An 18,128-nucleotide genomic window follows, 5' to 3' on the forward strand; every position below is an offset into this window, starting at 1 on the left:
TCCGAAGAACAGTGAGAACAAAATTTTTTTTTTTTTTATTAAACAAAACCCTCAATTCGTAAATAGTAGGGTAAACAAATAAAAACATACGAAAATCAATCTAAAATCTAGCAATTATGCACAAGGCTCTGATACCACTTGTTATGAATTAATCTCAAATAATTCAATAATAACCTAGATCGTGCAAACCACTAGATTCAACAAAATAGATTGAATAAGAAAAGGTTGCGTACCTGACATCGTTGTTCGTCGATCTTGATGTATAGAATTAGGTTTGCAGCCTTCCAGAGAATTGAAGAATCGATTTTGCGGAAGCAGTACGAAAGGAACGTAAAACTGAATCGTATTCAACTCCTCTGGGGACCACGACCTTTATATACCTGTAGGGTTAGTACAATTCCTATTTCGGTCCTTTAACGAAATAGGAATTATATAATGGTCTCTACACTTAATATCTATAATTAGTTGATACCTCAATAGTCAATTATTCACAATCAAGACCACATTTGAAATTGACTTTACAATTGGACTGCTGTACATATTTAATTTTACATATTAAGCCCACAATAGAAAATTAAATCCAACACACATTTCATAAAATCATTGATAATCTTAGAATCATTAAATTTCAACATAAATGTATCTTTATAGTGAAGAATAAACTTCTAATGCACAACATAAATAATTTAGTTCAAATTATCTCATAACTCCTTTACATGAACTTTTAATCACACCTATCATGATACTATCATGATCTTACCTGCTGTTCATTATGTTGTATGAATGAAATCAATAAACATGTAAGAATACATAACAGTATATTTTCATTGTCTTACTTGCTATTCATTATGCTGTATGACTTATGCACTTTTAGTCACATCATATAAGTTATGATTAATAACATCTCATAATTGTATGGCTCCTTAAGAATTAAATAAATAAACTTGTAAGCATATATAACATTATACTTTCATGATCTTACCTGATGTTCTTTATGCTGTATGAATTCTGCAACTTTGCTTAAAACTCAGTGAATATCGCAACGAATAAAGAAACATATAAGCACATACATATGTAGAAATAAACATGTACTCACATATGGAATGTAAGCACACATATCATGATACTTTCATTTTACCTTGATGATCTTTCTTGCTGTTTAGTATACTGTATGATTATGCAATTTGTAGTCAATATAACTGTATAGCTCCATAAGGTTATAGTGAAACCGAAGTGATAAGAAAAACTGTATGAAACTGGATGAAACTGTATGCTTGGCTGCTATGGCCGATATATAATCATATCCACTCAACGGCCTGTAGCCGGAGTACCAAACTGTATGGGGTGCAGATCTGCTATCCTATGTCGCGACATAGCCTTATCTACACGGTTTCTACCTAACCTCAATGGAGCATATTAATGGTATGTCAATAGATAAAACAAATGCATAGTAACTGTGTCATAATTTGCATGCTTGTGTCATGTTATTTTCACATGCTTATGTCATAAAAATTAACTGCTTCATCATTTCATAAAATTTACTGCTTACCTGTATGCTGATAGCCTCGCCAAGCGGGCAACTTGTGTCATGTTAGTTTCACACCATTTGCATGCTTGCATTTTGTGTTTATACATGTGTTCATATTGTCTTTTTGCTTTAAAATGATTGAAGGCATACAAGTTGAGAAAAAGAATACAATTGCATAGAATTCATAGCTTCATACACCATTTCACATCATTTCACAATTGCATAGAATACAATTACAAGTTGTGTTTACCTCATTTCACATCATTTGCATGCTTGCATGTTGTTTTGATACATGTTCTCATGTGGTCTTTTTGTTTTAAAATGATTGGAGGCATACAAGTTGAGCAAAGGAAGACAATTGCATTGAAAATGAAGTCCAAAAGAGCATAAAAACACAAGTCGCGAGCGCGCAAAGCACACATGAGAGTCAGAGAGTTTACAGGCACAATTCGCGAGCCCGCAAATGAAATTCGCGAGCGCGCGTCGTGTTTTCCAGCCTGCGCAGTCTGTACTATTTTGGTCATATCTCTCAATTTACGACTCCGATTTGGGTGATTCAAAAACCCATGTAAAGCTAACACATAGAGAAACAAATAACTCTTCTATGACACTTCCTAATTCCATCATTAAATGGGGTAAAAATCAAGGTGAAGTTACTGGTAACTTTTCCAGCAAAACTTGTTTCAGCATGAACTCAATATCTACTTCATTTATTCATTTCATCTCATGCTTTTTCACCATTTTCAGTCATCTTACTCAACATGAAACAACACATTTTCTCATTATCAACACACCACACAAATTCTCATGCAAGGAAATTAATTAAACTAAAAGAGATAGCACACCTTCACTCCAAAAAGCTTGAACTCTTCTCTTTAGCTTCCTTTTACCTTTGAGCTCACTTCTCCTATACATAAGAATTCTTATGAATCATCTAAAAATATCACCAAATGATTCAATTATGAAATTCAAGAAGGTTTACTTACTTGGATAGAATAGAAGTTGAATTAATGCTTAACTCCCATTAAAATCTTCACTACCATTAAAAATGATGGAGAAAGGAAGGTGGAAGAGGAAAGTAGAGGAAGAAGATGAAGATAAGGATGAAGAAATGAAAATAAATGGAACTCACGGGTACATCTCTAAAATATCAAGGATTTTTATGTGAAAATTACCAAATGGTACCTCAATTGTCAAAATGGTACAACTCAATACCTCAACTTTATACTTTAGTGCAAGCAAGTCCTAATCCTTATACTTTGATCTTTTTGTTTCCTTCAAGTAAGTCCACTTCTTCTCCTTATTTCAATGACCTCCCATTCTACCTCACTCTGGACTCTAATGGCTCGAATCGGATTTTGGATCAGCCCGAATCGACTCTAAGCAACGACTCGATTCAATAGAAAAATGGGACGTTACAACAATAATTTTTGAAAAAGGTATAACATTCACACACTTAGGACACACTAAACTAAATAAGTAATACATTAATATTTCAAATAAATAAACAATCATTTATAATAAATCATAAACATAAAATAAAAATATACTTAATTTCTTATTTCAATATAATTAGTTAAATTCTCAAAATTATTATCTCTATTGAAGAATACATTAAGTGTGCAAGCATTTTTTTTGTATAGGTCATACTATGCATAGGTTTTGTTATTATATATTTTATGAAAGGCTTCGCAAGATACTTAAGAAAGCATATTTTAGCATTGAACTTTTCAGTATATCTCAATGAGATACAATTTATCATTTTATTATATAATTTTACTATTTTTGAATGATGTTATAAAAAATTATTTTATCTTTTAATATTAATTCGATCGCGCATCGCTCAGGTTCTAACAATAGTTTTTTTTTTAAAAACCATGTACTGCTTTGATCCTTCTGTGAGTCTTGTCTTCAAATGCCATTGAAAAGATGAAAATACTCATTAATAGTCTTTTTCAAACCTTAGGAAATCACTCAAGTTAATAAATAATTAAATATGCAAATCAATTTTATGTTCCAAAATCTTAAAAAAAAAAAAAGCATAAAGTACCAAAAATAAATAATTATGAGATTAGCCACTAGAGCTGAGCATTTAGTTGGGTTGACTTTGGGATTGATTAGCTGGCTGAACCGATTAAATCAAACTACATAACCTGAAATGAACCAATAAAAACTCTCAACCGACAACTAAACCAAATATACACATGCTGAAATCCAAACAAATTTTAGATAAAATGCAAACCGCGATAAACTGACACATAATATTTGAGAACCCGAACCATCCAACTAACTCAAACAAACCGAAGACATAATTCTTTAAAAGGAGGCAAAACCAGAAGTTGTTGTTGCATTTTTCAAAGCCTCACAATGTATTAGATTAGGACTCTACTAGATTTTAAAAAGATTTTAAAATTTCAATGGTATTCAATCCAGAGTTAGAGTCTATTAAAATTTTGTAGTATTCAATTCAGACTCTTATAAAATCCATAAAAACATTATGGTATTCATTTATGACTTTTTAAAAGTTTATACAAATTTAATGATATTTAAAAAATTTCTAATTTGGATGGATTTTATAAGATTATTGATTTCATTAAATTTTAGATGGCTAAGTATAAATAGAAGAGTTATTCACAAATTCATTTTCCAACCCAAAGATTTCGTTGGATTTTAGAGTGCTAAGTATACTTTTTTATTTTCATTTTGAATTAAAAATATATATTTAAACCTGCGATTTTCTAGCAAGATAGTTGCTAGAGATGTGCAAACTTATTGACTGAAGTTTAATGTACTTGACCTTCAAATATTAATTAATAATTTAATTTATATTTGTTGCCAATATATTTGAAACCTAGAAGATCATACACATAAGAATTGATATGAGAAAGTGAAAATAAAAAATCGAATCAAGTATGACTTGATTACAAATTAGTTTTGAAACATTAAGGGCAAATTATAATTTATATTTAATTACAATTTTACTTAAATTATTAAGTATTGACTTAATTAATTTATGTCTAAAATTTATTAAGATAAATTTTAGATTAAATAGACCTAATATTATAATTATAATTTATTTATTTAAATAGTTAAATAAATAAATAAAATTGATTAAATTAAAAATCCTATTACTATATGTATTATGATTTATTTATTTAAATTTTTTAAATAAAAAATAGGCACATATATATTTAAGTTATAATTTGTTTATTTAAAAGGTTTAAATAAATAATTATAATTATTTAAGGTTTAAGACAAATAATCCAATTACTAGGATTTTCATATATAAGGTTTAAGATACAGTCTAACTTTGTAGTGGTTGTTCATAGCAACATAACTAAACATAGTGCATACGATAGCTAGCACCATCATAAACTCTAATATCTAAACCCCCTAAAATAGCTCTAGTATTTTTTTGATTGTCCATTCGTGTGAATACTACTAGAGGCTGGATTCTTGGACGGCTTGTGGTTTGTAAAAACCTAGCCGTGTAGATCGAAGTCTTGAAGAATATGCAAAAGAGGTATTATTCTAAACAATTTTATTGTTTTGATCGTTTAAATAGATATCTATTGATATAATTATTTTGCTATAATTATCTTATTCCGCTGCGTATTATTGATGTGGAAACCCAACAATAGTATAATAGTCATCGTATTTAAGGTGTTTGTTGGGATTAATTTCGAATCAATTGAAGTGCTGAAATTGGTATTTTGACAAAATCAAATCTGAGTTAAAATTTTCTAGATTTGTTTTTCAAATTAAATTTTCTTTAATAAAATAAAAAAATTTGATTTGGAAATTCTAACGAAGAACAACATTAAGATTGCAATCCACTGATCGCCGACCGCCGTGAGCCGCGGGGGTAAGTTCTGCGTCTGGCTCGCCTGGACGCGCGTCGCCTCCTTGCCAGCGCTCTGGCTACAGCCCGGTGATTCCGCAACGGTGCTGCGTTTTCCGATCAAAATAAAAAAATATATATTTTAAACCTCCGTTTCCAGCGAGAACACCGCTGCTCAAGGCCAGAGATGGACGGTCCATGGTTGTTCGACCACCGCTGGACCGTCATTGCGAACGGTTCTTGATGTATGGCGACGAGGGTTTCCGTAGAGACCAAAGGAGAAGATGAAGCGAAATTTCATTTTGGTCCCCGATTGTTTTTTATGTTTTCCGTTGGGTCCAAAAACTGTTTTATTTTGTTTCAAATAAGTCCTGAAATTAATTTTAATTGTTTTTTTAATTAATTTGGAATTAATTAAATTATAAGAGCCATTAAAATTAATTTTCAGTAAATTAAAATCTATTCTATAATATTTTCTAATTTAGTTAGAAAAGAAAATTAAAAGAGTATAATTTGTAAGAAAACTATTTAATGAATTAATTCCTAATTAGATTAGGAAATAAATTATATGGTTTAATTATTTATTAATTCTAATATGATTAGAATTAGTAAAATTAATTTATAAAATAATTTGATTCTAAAATTAGTTTTAATAAGATTTTATATATGAATAAAATTGTTTTATTCATAAATTTATTTTGAAAAATATCAAAAAATGAAATTTTAATTGTTAAAATTTTGTTTTCAGCGCTTGAGGCCAATAATTAATATATATTAATATTGGATAATATTTAAATGCATTTAATATGATTCTTATGCATGATGGGTGATTATGGACATTAGAAATACGTATGTGACTGGCTTTATTATATTTGGTTAAATGCTATTATGTAATTTTAAATAGGTCTACGTGTCTTGATTCTCTTTTATTTTAGGTTATAAAATTTCTTATTTATTTCATTTAATTGTGTACTAGTTAGATAGTTAGAATATGTAACTAGGATATTATTTTGTAACCCAAGAAGAAAATGAGAATTAAAGAAATTACATAGAGCATTAAAGAATCCGAGCCAAGGAGCTGTTACTGGACCTTATGAAGATTTAAGGAGCTGCTACCTAGGATTTTTTTACCATCTAAAAAGGGAATTAGTTTTAGAAACGTCCATAATCATCCAATTAGAATAGCATGCTAAGGGTGTATGTTATGTATATATGATTTATGATATGACCATCATGCCAAAGCATGAAACCTACAATTAAAATTTAAAATAAATCCCTTATTAAAATTGTAAGTACATATTAAGAATACGATTGATTGCTACCCATTGTTATAGCATGAAAACCAGAGCTTCCTTACAATTTGACTTGTTGGGCAAACTCAAGATTGGTTGTAACTGAACATGTTTAATGCTATCAAATATCTTGAACAATGGTTTTACTTAACTAATTTATTTGATTTGGATGAGCAAACTCATAATCAGATAAGATTAAGGCAAAGGTTAAGTGAAACCTATTTTATATGCTTAAACAAAGAGTTGTCACCTAACTGATCTAAGAGTCACATAAGGATGTGATTGATAAGCAATGTTATCTACCTAAATTGATTCAATATAACTTGTTGAGCAAACTCAAGGTTAATGGGTTAATTGGGATCTTTGCCTACTAGGAGATCTAAACGTTGGATTTCCCAAATTAATAGAAAGGGCTATTAATTTGAACAAAATAGTGGAAGACCTAAATTAAAATTAAAGACCTTATCTAATTTAGTATTGTATGAAATTAATAATTGATATCTCTATATTTGTAGATCAATTATAATAACCTATGCCTACGAAGCATACTTGATGTTAATAAACTGACCGGACCAAAGTTTATTAACTGGTATCGCAATCTAAGAATTGTTCTCGAGCAAGAAAAGAGGTTATATGTCCTTAACAAGAACAAATCCGATATTCCCGCTGATGATACTACTGAAGAAGAAATGAATAACTTAATTCGTCATACTTATGACGATAAGCAGGCAACATTTGTGATGTTAGCCAACATGAGTTCTGAACTTCAAAAGTAGCATGAGAATATAGATTCTCACACCATTATCTTGCATCTCAAGGAGCTGTTTGACTCCCAAGGTAGGTCTGAAAGGTATGAGACCTCTAAGGAATTGTTCCGCTGTAAGATGGCAGAAGGCTCTTTAGTTCGTGTTCAAGTTCTGAAGATGATTGGCTATATTGAAAAATTAGGCCAATTGGGCATTGCCATGGACCATGAGCTGAGTATTGATTTAGTTTTATAGTCCTTACCACCCAAATATTCAGATTTTATTTTGAAGTTTAACATGAATAAGCTGGATGCTTCCTTACCTGAGTTGCTTGGTATGCTTACCACTGCTGAAGGAGCCCATTAGAAGGATATAACTCATATACTTCTAGTTCAGTCTTCTAAGACTAAAAAGCCCAAGAAAAAGTAGAATAAGAAGAAGGCACTGGAGCCTAATGGAGGTGTGACAAAAGAAAAGTGTACCTGCCACCGTTGTGGCAAAGATGGCCACTGGAGGAGGAACTGTAGGGGATATCATGCAATTGTGAATGCAAAGAAGCTTGCAGAAGCTTCAGCTTCAGGTATGTTTATGATTAAAATTAATCCTTCTATTTTTAGTTCTTGGGTATGAGATACCTAATATGATTATCATATTAATAACGTGCAGGAACTAAAGAAAAATAGAAAATTGAGGAAAGATGGACCTACGTGTAGCCTGTGGAGCAAAGGTTGCTGCATTAGCTGAAGGAATATATTTTGGCTTAGTATTAGAATTAAATAGTTGTTATTTTATTTCAGTACTTAATAGAAACATTATTTCAGTTTCGTGTTAAGTTTTGAATAATGGATTCAAATTTTATTATTGAGAACAATAGTCGTTCTTTTTAATAATAAAGATATTTTTTATGGAACTGTAATCAATATAGATGATTTATATAATGTTTCTATTGCTAGACTCCTCATCAACATAAACAGTAAGAAGTCTAAAATAGATAATAAAACTTATCTTATCTTTGGCATTATAGACTTGTTCACATTAGAGAAACAAGAATCACTAAGTTACATAAAGAAAGTTATTTTGAACCTTTTTAATTATGAATAATATGAAACTTGAGAATCCTATTTAATGGGTAAAACAAATAAAACACCCTGTACGTGAAAAGGTGAAAGGTCAAAAGAATTATTGGACTTAATACTTTTAGATGTATGTGGACCAATTACTGCCCAGGCCATAGGCAGATGTGAATGCTTCATTATATTTAGTGATGACTATACTAGATATGGTTGTATGTATATATAATAAAACACAAATCTGAATTTGAAAAGTTCAAGGAATTTAGAAATGAAGTTGAGAAACAAACTAAAGTATTAAAACACTTCGATCTGATCGAGGCAGAAAATACTTAAGTTTAGCGTTTCAAGATTATCTATTAGAAAATATGAATCGTACCTTATTAGATATGGTACGATCCATGCTGAGTCTTGTAGAATTATCTTTATCCTTTTGAGGTAATGCGATATACCTTCTAAATAGAGTTCCATCCAAATCTATTGATAAGATTCCATATAAGATGTGGGCCAACAGGCTTATGTGAAGCGTTTGGGATCTGATAAGCTGTGAGCTAAATCAGATAAATGTAAGTTTATGGGATATCCAAAAGAAATTATTGGATATTATTTCAACCATCATGTTGAGAGAACATACTACCTTTTTAGAAAAGGTATTTATCCTTAAAGGAAGCAATAAGAGCCTGGTAGAACTTGAAAAGTTCAAGAACCTCAAATAAACATTAAATATGGAACTAGAACAAAAGATTATTACATTAGATTAACAGTCAAAATACATTAGTTAAAGAACCACTACATAAATCTGTTAGGATGAGCCATACTCCTACAAAGGTTGGACCTTCTTGTTGGAGACTCAAACCTAACAAATATAAGGGAGAAATGTTTGACATTTACTTGCAATTGCACATATTATGATTATAAAATTTGTCATATTATGATTCTTGAATCAAAAGAATTTCCTAATATAGTATGCAGACTGCAAAAGTCCATTGGTAAACTTTAGCAAGCCTTTACAGAATGGGAACACCCGTTTTAATGCAATAATAAAATAGTTTGATTACATTAAAAAAAGTGGATGACCTTTGTGTGTATAAGAAGATTAGTGGAAGCAGAATGATAATTCTTATTTTGTATGTTAATAACATATTAATAATAGGAAATTACATTTTACACTCTAAAAATTTGGTCATCCAAGAACTTCTCCATTTGAGAAGTGGCTTATATACTTGGTATTCAAATCTATAAGGATGGATTCGATAGGTTGCTAGGATTATCTGAATCCATATATGTTGATAACATGCTAAAACAGTTTAGCATGGAGGAATCCAAAAGAGGATACCTACTTATATATCAATCTAATCCGAATGAAAGTCACTAGATTGCTGTTAAAACTATCCTTAAGTAAGGATAGTTTTCAGTCATAGAGAAACTAATGAACTAAGAGTTCATGGATACATTGATGTCATAGGATAAAACACATGGGTAATTGGCTTTAGTGCAAGTGGGAGATTGTTAGTTATATGCGCTATAGCCAATTTGACTGGTTATATTTAGGATATGATATTTCATGTAATAAATAATCATTAATAAGAGGCATTTATTTATCTTTTATATTATATTGATTGAATCTTAGTAAAAGATAAAGTCTATGAGACAATACTACTTTGCAAAATAAATTATAATGTGGTTATAATTATGAGTTTTATATTGCACTAAATCAATGTCTCTAAATATTTCTGGTCAATGTTCTTCTCATTATTGGATGATGATTAAAGCTGTTAAGACTGGTACATATTATGTTCTTTCCTTAGGGAATCAGCTGTTCTTATAAGCTGAGATATGTGTGATATCTAGAATTAATATGTAGGTGCTTGTTATTTAAACAAGTTCACTGAATTGACATGCATGAGAATTCCATATGGAGAGTTACATGTGTCTATGAAATATTCAAGTGATGATTGTGTAAGTGATCATTTGACTTGAAATTACTAAGCTATTTTGTATGGAGATGACTATGCTTTGATTCTTCGTTCACATTATTCATTCATGAATAATAAGTACTGATTTATTAGACATAGTAGGAACTGTATAGAGATACTTGTCATAGCCCTGACCTGGTCAGTATTGTCCGCTTTAGGCTTTGCAACCCTCACGGATTTGTCCCTCAGGCAGGCTTTACAACCCACCCAAAAGCGCGCTAACCAAGTTAGAGACTACCCTTCTTATGTATAGATCGTTTACCCCGTCCTTAACCGATGTGGGATTTGCCTAAGGTGTACCAGCTAGAGTTTATGCTATGAGGCAGAGGCAGGATGCAGATTCAGCTGATGTAGTGACTGGTATATTTCCTTTATTTAATCATGATGTTTATGTATTGTTTGATCCTGGATCATCTCACTCTTATATTAGTGCTGAGATTTCTTGCTATGCATCTGTTCCTTGTTTGAGATTGGGGTATGAAGTGCTTGTATCGAGTCCATTAGGACATGAAGTTATTGTTAACAAATTATATCCTGATTGCCCACTCATAATCCAAGATCATGTATTCCCTTCTGATTTAGTTGAGATGCCTTTCGGAGATTTTGATGTTATTTTGGGCATGGATTGGTTAAAAAAATATCAAGCAGTGGTTGATTGTGACCTTAAGAAGATACTATTTAAACTGCTAGAATATATAGATGTGGTGATACAGGGTGAGAGACAGATACTTCCTTCATCTGTGATAACTGCAGCTTTAGCTCAGAAATTGATCCGTCATGGGTGTGAGGCATACCTAGCTCACATTGTGGACACAAGGGTAGGTACTCCTAGTCTTAAGGACATTCCTACTGTGTGTGACTTTCCAGATGTTTTTCCAGAAGAGTTACCAAGATTGCCGCCAGAAAGGGAAGTTGAATTTGAGATTGAGGTTATGACAGGGACTCAACCGATCTCCATTACTCCTTACAGGATGGCTCCTGCTGAATTAAAAGAATTGAAAGCACAATTACAGGAATTGCTTGATAAGGGGTTTATTCGTCCTAGTGTGTCACCATGGGGAGCTCCAGTGCTATTTGTAAAGAAGAAAGACGGCGGTTTACGGTTGTGCATCGATTACCGTCAGTTGAATAAGGTCACAGTCAAGAATAAGTATCCTTTGCCAAGGATTGATGATCTCTTTGATCAGCTTCAAGGTGCTTCTGTATTCTCTAAGATAGATTTGAGATCGGGGTATTATCAACTCAGAGTTAAAGAGCAGAGTATTCCTAAGACGGCATTCAGGACTAACTATGGCCATTATGAGTTTCTAGTTATGCCATTCGGATTAACTAATGCTCCAGCAGCATTCATGGCTTTGATGAACACGATTTTCAAACCTTACCTTGACCAATTTGTTGTGGTTTTTATTGATGACATTCTGGTATATTCCAAAGATAGAGAAGAGCATGATAAGCACCTAAGAATTATTTTTCAAACTCTTCGAGAAAAACAACTTTATGCTAAGTTTTCTAAATGTGAATTCTGGTTAGCACAAGTTGCTTTTCTTGGTCATATTGTATCTGCAGAGGGTATTGCAGTGGATCCTGGTAAGATTGAGGCTATTTCCAGTTGGAAGCCACCTAAGAATGTTTCCGAGATTCGTAGTTTCTTGGGTTTGGCTGGCTATTATCGCAAGTTTGTTAAGGGATTTTCTATCATTGCTCTGCCCTTAACTAAACTATTATGGAAGAACGTTAGATTTGAATGGACAGATAAATGTCAGGAGAGCTTTGATAAGCTAAAGAAGTGCTTGACTGAAGCGCCAGTTTTGACTTTACCTAATCCAGGTAAAGAGTTTACTGTTTATAGTGATGCTTCTCATAATGGCTTAGGTTGTGTGTTGATGCAGGATAGATATGTTATTGCTTACGCATCACGCCAACTTAAACCACATGAGAGGAATTATCCTACACATGATTTGGAACTTGCAGCCATTGTATTTGCATTGAAGATATGGAGACATTATCTTTATGGTGAGAAATGCTATATCTTCACAGATCATAAAAGTTTGAAGTATCTGGGTACTCAAAGGGAGTTGAATTTGCGACAGAGAAGATGGCTTGAGTTGATAAAAGATTATGACTGTATTATCGATTATCAGCCAGGGAAAGCTAATGTGGTAGCAAATGCACTGAGTCGTAAGACTATTGCTAGCCTGAGGACTACAACGTTATCTCTAGTCCATGATCTACGGTCTATCAATGCTAAGATTGAGAAGATTTCTGACAATTGGGTGTTAGCTAATCTTCAGGTGAAGCCTTTATTGATTGATCAGATTCGAACAGCAATAGTGACTGATGATGAATATCAAAAGATTCTTTCAGAGACACAAGAGGGTAAAAGACCAGATTTTTCTGTCAGTAGAGATAGGTTATTACTATTTCGGGACCGGTTATATGTTCCTTCAGATTTAGATTTGAGACATCTCATTTTGAAGGAAGCACATGATTCTCCATTTGCTATGCATCCAGGCGGGACCAAGATGTATAGGGATTTGAAGAGGAACTATTGGTGGACTGGTATGAAGAAAGATATTGCTGAATTTGTAGCTAAATGCCTAACGTGTCAACAAGTCAAGGCAGAACATCAAGTGCCAGCAGGATTACATCATCCACTTCAGATTCCAGAATGGAAATGGGAAAGAGTGACTATGGATTTTCTAATGGGACTTCCACTTACCCAGAAGAAACATGATGCAGTTTGGGTTATTGTGGATAGATTGACGAAGAGTGCTCATTTCCTACATGTAAGATCAGACTATAGTTTAGAGAAGTTGGCAGAAATGTATATTGGTGAAATAGTTAGACTACATGGAGTGCCAGTATCCATTGTTTCTGATAGAGATCCAAGATTCACATCTAGATTTTGGGCTAGCTTACAGAAAGCCCTGGGCACTAGATTGAATTTTAGTACTGCATTCCATCCTCAGACAGATGGTCAATCTGAGAGGATTATTCAAATATTGGAGGATATGCTTCGAGCTTGTGTTCTTGAGTTTGAAGGTTGTTGGGATAACTATTTGCCTTTGATAGAATTTGCTTATAATAACAGTTACCAGACCAGTATCGGAATGCCTCCATATGAAGCTTTATATGGTAGAAAATGTAGGACACCTCTATGTTGGGATGAAGTTGGTGAAAGGCAATTACTAGGTCCTGAAATTATTCAACAAACAGAAGAAAAGATCAAAGTAATTAAAGAAAAATTGAAGGCAGCAACAGATCGACAAAAGTCATATGTGGATCTAAAGAGAAGAGATATAGAGTATAATGTGGGTGATAAAGTATTCCTTAAGGTTTCCCCTTGGAAGCGTGTTATGAGATTTGGTAGAAAGGGAAAATTAAGTCCTCATTTCATAGGACCTTATGAAATACTTGAGAGGATTGGTCCATTGGCATATAGGTTAGCCTTACCACCAGACCTCGATAAGATTCATAATGTTTTCCATGTTTCTATGCTTCGGCGATATAGATCGGACCCTTCACATATATTGCCTTTAGAATCAATTGAAGTTAATCGAGACGTCACATATGATGAAGAACCAGTGGCTATCCTAGCTAAGGAAATTAAGCAACTTCGGAATAAACAGATTCCCCTAGTTAAGGTGTTATGGCGAAGCCACTCCAGAGAAGAGGCTACTTGGGAACGTGAAGAAGATATGAGAAGACAACATCCACAATTATTCAGCGATCTATAACAGGTAAAAATTTCGAGACGAAATTTCTTTAAGGAGGGAAGAGTTGTAATATCCTCAATTTTGTAGTTCTTTCTATTCTAGCTTTTTCGATGAATTCGGTTATCCGAAAAAAAAAAAAAAGGAAAACTTAGAATAATGGGAAACACTATATATTGAGGATATTAATATTAATTAAATTAAACATTAATTGATCTTTGCAAATCAATGTGAAAGCTTAAAGGAAATCAAAAATGAGTTAAAAGATGAATGACTTCTCGGTAAAGCACGATTTTACCCGAAAAGCCTGAAAAACGGTAATTTCCGTACGATTTTTACCAAGTGGAGTTTAGAATATTAAATACACTTGGTTTATACCTAATAGGACTAAAGTAAAATGATTAAAAAGATTAGAGTGCCAAAGGATGAAGGGAAAACAAAAGGGAGGATTATAGTGCAATTTGCATTTAAAGGACATGGAAGGAATTTTTAATAAAGTTTATTATATAATTTTATTGAAGAAGAGGAAAGAACCACGACACTTCACTCATTGTTGCAGGCCAAACCGTTCAAGAAGAGAGGAGGAGGATTTTGAGTCAAAACCAAGCAAAAAGAAGGTGAAAATCAAAGAATTTTCAAGTATTTCTTAAGAAAAGGTTAGTTATTTTCACTTCCTCCTTCATTTCTATGGATTACTTTTTGAATTCCATGAACTTTGAAGTGAGGTGCTTGTTTATGTAATCTGATTTGGTGAAGATGAAGTGATGAGAAGTGATTTTAAGGTGATTTAAGATGATTGAAAGTAGTTATGCATGAATTCAAAGTCTAAGTTGCATAAGTCACCAAGATGGATGATTTTGAGTTTGTTCTTGATATGCCATGAACTAGGGATTCTGATATTCTTATATTATGATGTTATGTAAGTAATAAAAGAGTTGGATTGCATGAATTTGTGCTGGAAGTGAGGTGAGAACGCTTAAACATATATAAATTATTGTTGGACATGTTACAGTTGGGCTGCCTGAAATTCAGCTTCTGTAATTGACCTATTTGACTAAGCAAATGAACTCCAAAATTTATGAAATTTGATATGGAGATAGACTGAGACGTTGGGTAGGTCGTGGATAAAAGGAAATGGAGTTATAAGTAAATCAATGCAGGCTGCTCAGCATGAGAAAAACTGAACTTCAGATTTTATAATTATGTCATTTAAAAATAAAAATGAGCTTTAAAAATTATGAAATTTTCCAGAACAGTACCCTAAGATGTTGGGAACATGCTGTCAAAATTTCAGGGCAATTGAATATGGGGAATTCAAGATATAGTCAACGCAATACCAGCTACTCAAATGCTGAAATTCTGCATGTCATAAACCTTGAACGAATTTAGCATGCTATTCACTTCTATTGTTTTCATTGTTAGTATTCTGTGTCTAGGATGTGGTTAAGTGTTGGATATGAAGTGTTTCATGCTTAAACTCAGATCATATAACACTTGGACAAGTATAGTGAAAATGAAAGAAAAAGCTTGAGACTACATTCTAATGCTTAATTTACATTCTTATAGAAGTGCATGTGTGTACATTGTGTAGTATGATCTTAATGTGAGTATTAATATCATGCTACAGCTGCTGAGAGAAAGGGAGTTGAGGAGAGGGTGATTACTAGAGGAAAAGGGCTAGGGGAGCCATCTAGTTCCGGTTAGTGTATATTATTCCTTTCCTACTTTTATTTAAACAAAATGAAATTGATTTTGCAAAATATTTTCAATGGATTTGCTTTATGAATTATAATTATATTCATAAGTTTTTAAAGAGGAAAAAGATTATTTTGAAAGCATACGACTGAATGATATTTGTAAATGAATTTTATGATTCTTATACTGTGAAAGAGGAGGATGTTGGCCAATTGATATCTGTAGTATGAGGGGTGGCCGTGATTGAATGTTTTTAGCAGTGGTTGTGAAATGAAATGTTGTCCATTGTGATTTTGATATTAGTACATAAATGGAATGGTTTAAAAGTCTTACAGCTGATATAGATATGGTTATTACCCCGAATATCATTTCATTTGTTGAAGTTGATATTACGATCGATTGAAGATGGATATCATCACTAGATGATATATGATTGATATGAAATTCTCCCTCCATGTTGAGGTTGTAGATTGCTCCCTCTTCTGTTGAAATCATATCACAGATTGAGGTTGTAGATAGCAGGTCTAGATGTGCACATTAGACACTGATGGCCCTCAGAATTGACTCTATAAAAGCTGTAAAGACCATATTATGAATTGATGATTTAAATGGTATTGATTTATTTTGTTCTTATTTTCTTTACCATGGTGGATTTATGAATTGTCATTCCTTATTATTTTTATTAGTACACCACTAAGCCATATGCTTAGCGATAGTTGCTTTTGTACTATCGCAGGTAAAGAAAAGGAAAAAGAACCAAGAGAGGATCATTTTTATTTGATGTAGATAGTATGCTACTGATGTAGCTATTGTATATTTGACTTCTTTTGGAATATGTATGATGTATTAAACATTAACAGATCATCTATGTATATTTGAGCAGATTCATGTAAATTATGATTGTATGAATTTGAAAATTTATAGTCTATTAAAGTAATTAATTTCTATTATGTATCTAAGATTTGAACAGGACTCCAATATGTAATTAAATCATCCATGGACTTATGGGTTATGGAACCATTTTATGTTTTTAATAATATGTTTAAGAAATTATATTGAGATTACTAGTTAGTAAATTATAGACATTTCTTTCTAACAGGTGAACGAACCAAAATAAGTTATACATTTAATAACTAAATTATTGCTACAAGATATAAAAAAAATGAAGGAAATAAAAAGGTTTAAGTCCCTTGTAGTATACTTAGTAAGCATTTATAAGAATTAAGTGCTTATTAATTATATTACGGGCGACATGCCATGTCTTACAGTAGGGTAAGGTGTGACATGTTTATTTTGGTATCAGAGCAGTTTTAATTGCATATTGGATTATATTTTTACTAAATATAAATGTGTGAAATGTAATCTGCTCAAATATGACATGCCTGTTAATTGTTGGATATCTACATCATACAATATTCTAATACGATGCATGGTTTTCTGTGATAATATACAAAGAGCGTGTTGTTTTTGATCGATAGTATGGAGGGTGTTAGCGAGGAGATAATTTTAATCCTCTTGAGGAGCAGTCTGAAGCGAGACAGGAAGAGCGTGGTAATGCTCCCGAGCATGCTGATGTCCCTGTTGCGCCAGCTGCTGACCCTATAGCCCAGCAGATGGCTGCGTTATTGAGACAAATGGCGGGTAACTTACAGCAGCAGCCAGTTAGACAGTATGATAAGTTGGTTAAGTATGGGGCCACAGAGTTTTCAGGCACCACTGACCCGATGGTAGCTGAGCAGTGGCTAGAGAGGATTGATAGGGTTTTCGTAAAGCTCCAGTGTGATGATGCTCAGAAGTACGATTATGCAGTCTCTTTACTTCAGGAAGATGCATATGAGTGGTGGAAGACAATTCCTAGGAGCAGAGTGCAGCCACCAGTTCTGACTTGGACAGACTTCCTGAGGGAGTTTAAGAAAAAGTATGTTCCATCTAGCTATGTGGATGCAAGAATAGAGGAGTTTCTGCAGCTCAGACAGGATCATAGGACTGTAGCTGAGTATGAGAGGGAGTTTACTCGGTTGAGTTATTATGCTGGGAGGATGTTAGTTACAGGTAGGGACAGGTGCAAGAGATTTGAACAGGGATTGAAGCCCAGTATTAAGAGTCATGTGATCGGTTTTGAACATGAGAATTTTTCTGCATTGGTATCAGAGCCGGCCCTGTGCCCTCTGGCCGGTGGTGGGGCAAACCTCAGCGAGGACGCTGAGTCCCCAAGGGGGGGTGTATGTGGCAAGGCCAGCACACCTTAGGCAAATCCCACATCGGTT

At 33.0% G+C, this 18,128-nt stretch overlaps 1 protein-coding gene and 1 long non-coding RNA gene across 2 annotated transcripts in view; both read left to right on the forward strand.

Moving 5' to 3' along the window:
- The first annotated feature begins 14,477 nt into the window (after positions 1 to 14,477).
- On the forward strand, positions 14,478 to 16,768 carry LOC149494113 (uncharacterized). The gene is made up of 3 exons (XR_016322263.1): positions 14,478 to 14,822; positions 15,794 to 15,865; positions 16,598 to 16,768. It is a non-coding gene; the product is annotated as an uncharacterized LOC149494113 (long non-coding RNA).
- A 727-nt stretch (positions 16,769 to 17,495) lies between these two features.
- The window catches only part of LOC149494114 (uncharacterized), a 1,464-nt gene continuing 831 nt past the window's right edge, over positions 17,496 to 18,128 (forward strand). The window contains exon 1 of the mRNA XM_089724955.1: positions 17,496 to 18,005. Coding sequence (XP_089581081.1) covers positions 17,496 to 18,005 — 510 coding nt within the window. The remainder of the gene's footprint in view (positions 18,006 to 18,128) is intronic.

This window comes from Jatropha curcas, chromosome 8 (assembly GCF_041381405.1).
Source record: "Jatropha curcas cultivar XTBG-Jc1 chromosome 8, XTBG_Jcur_1.0, whole genome shotgun sequence".
In the NCBI taxonomy this organism is placed as follows: Eukaryota; Viridiplantae; Streptophyta; class Magnoliopsida; order Malpighiales; family Euphorbiaceae; genus Jatropha; species Jatropha curcas.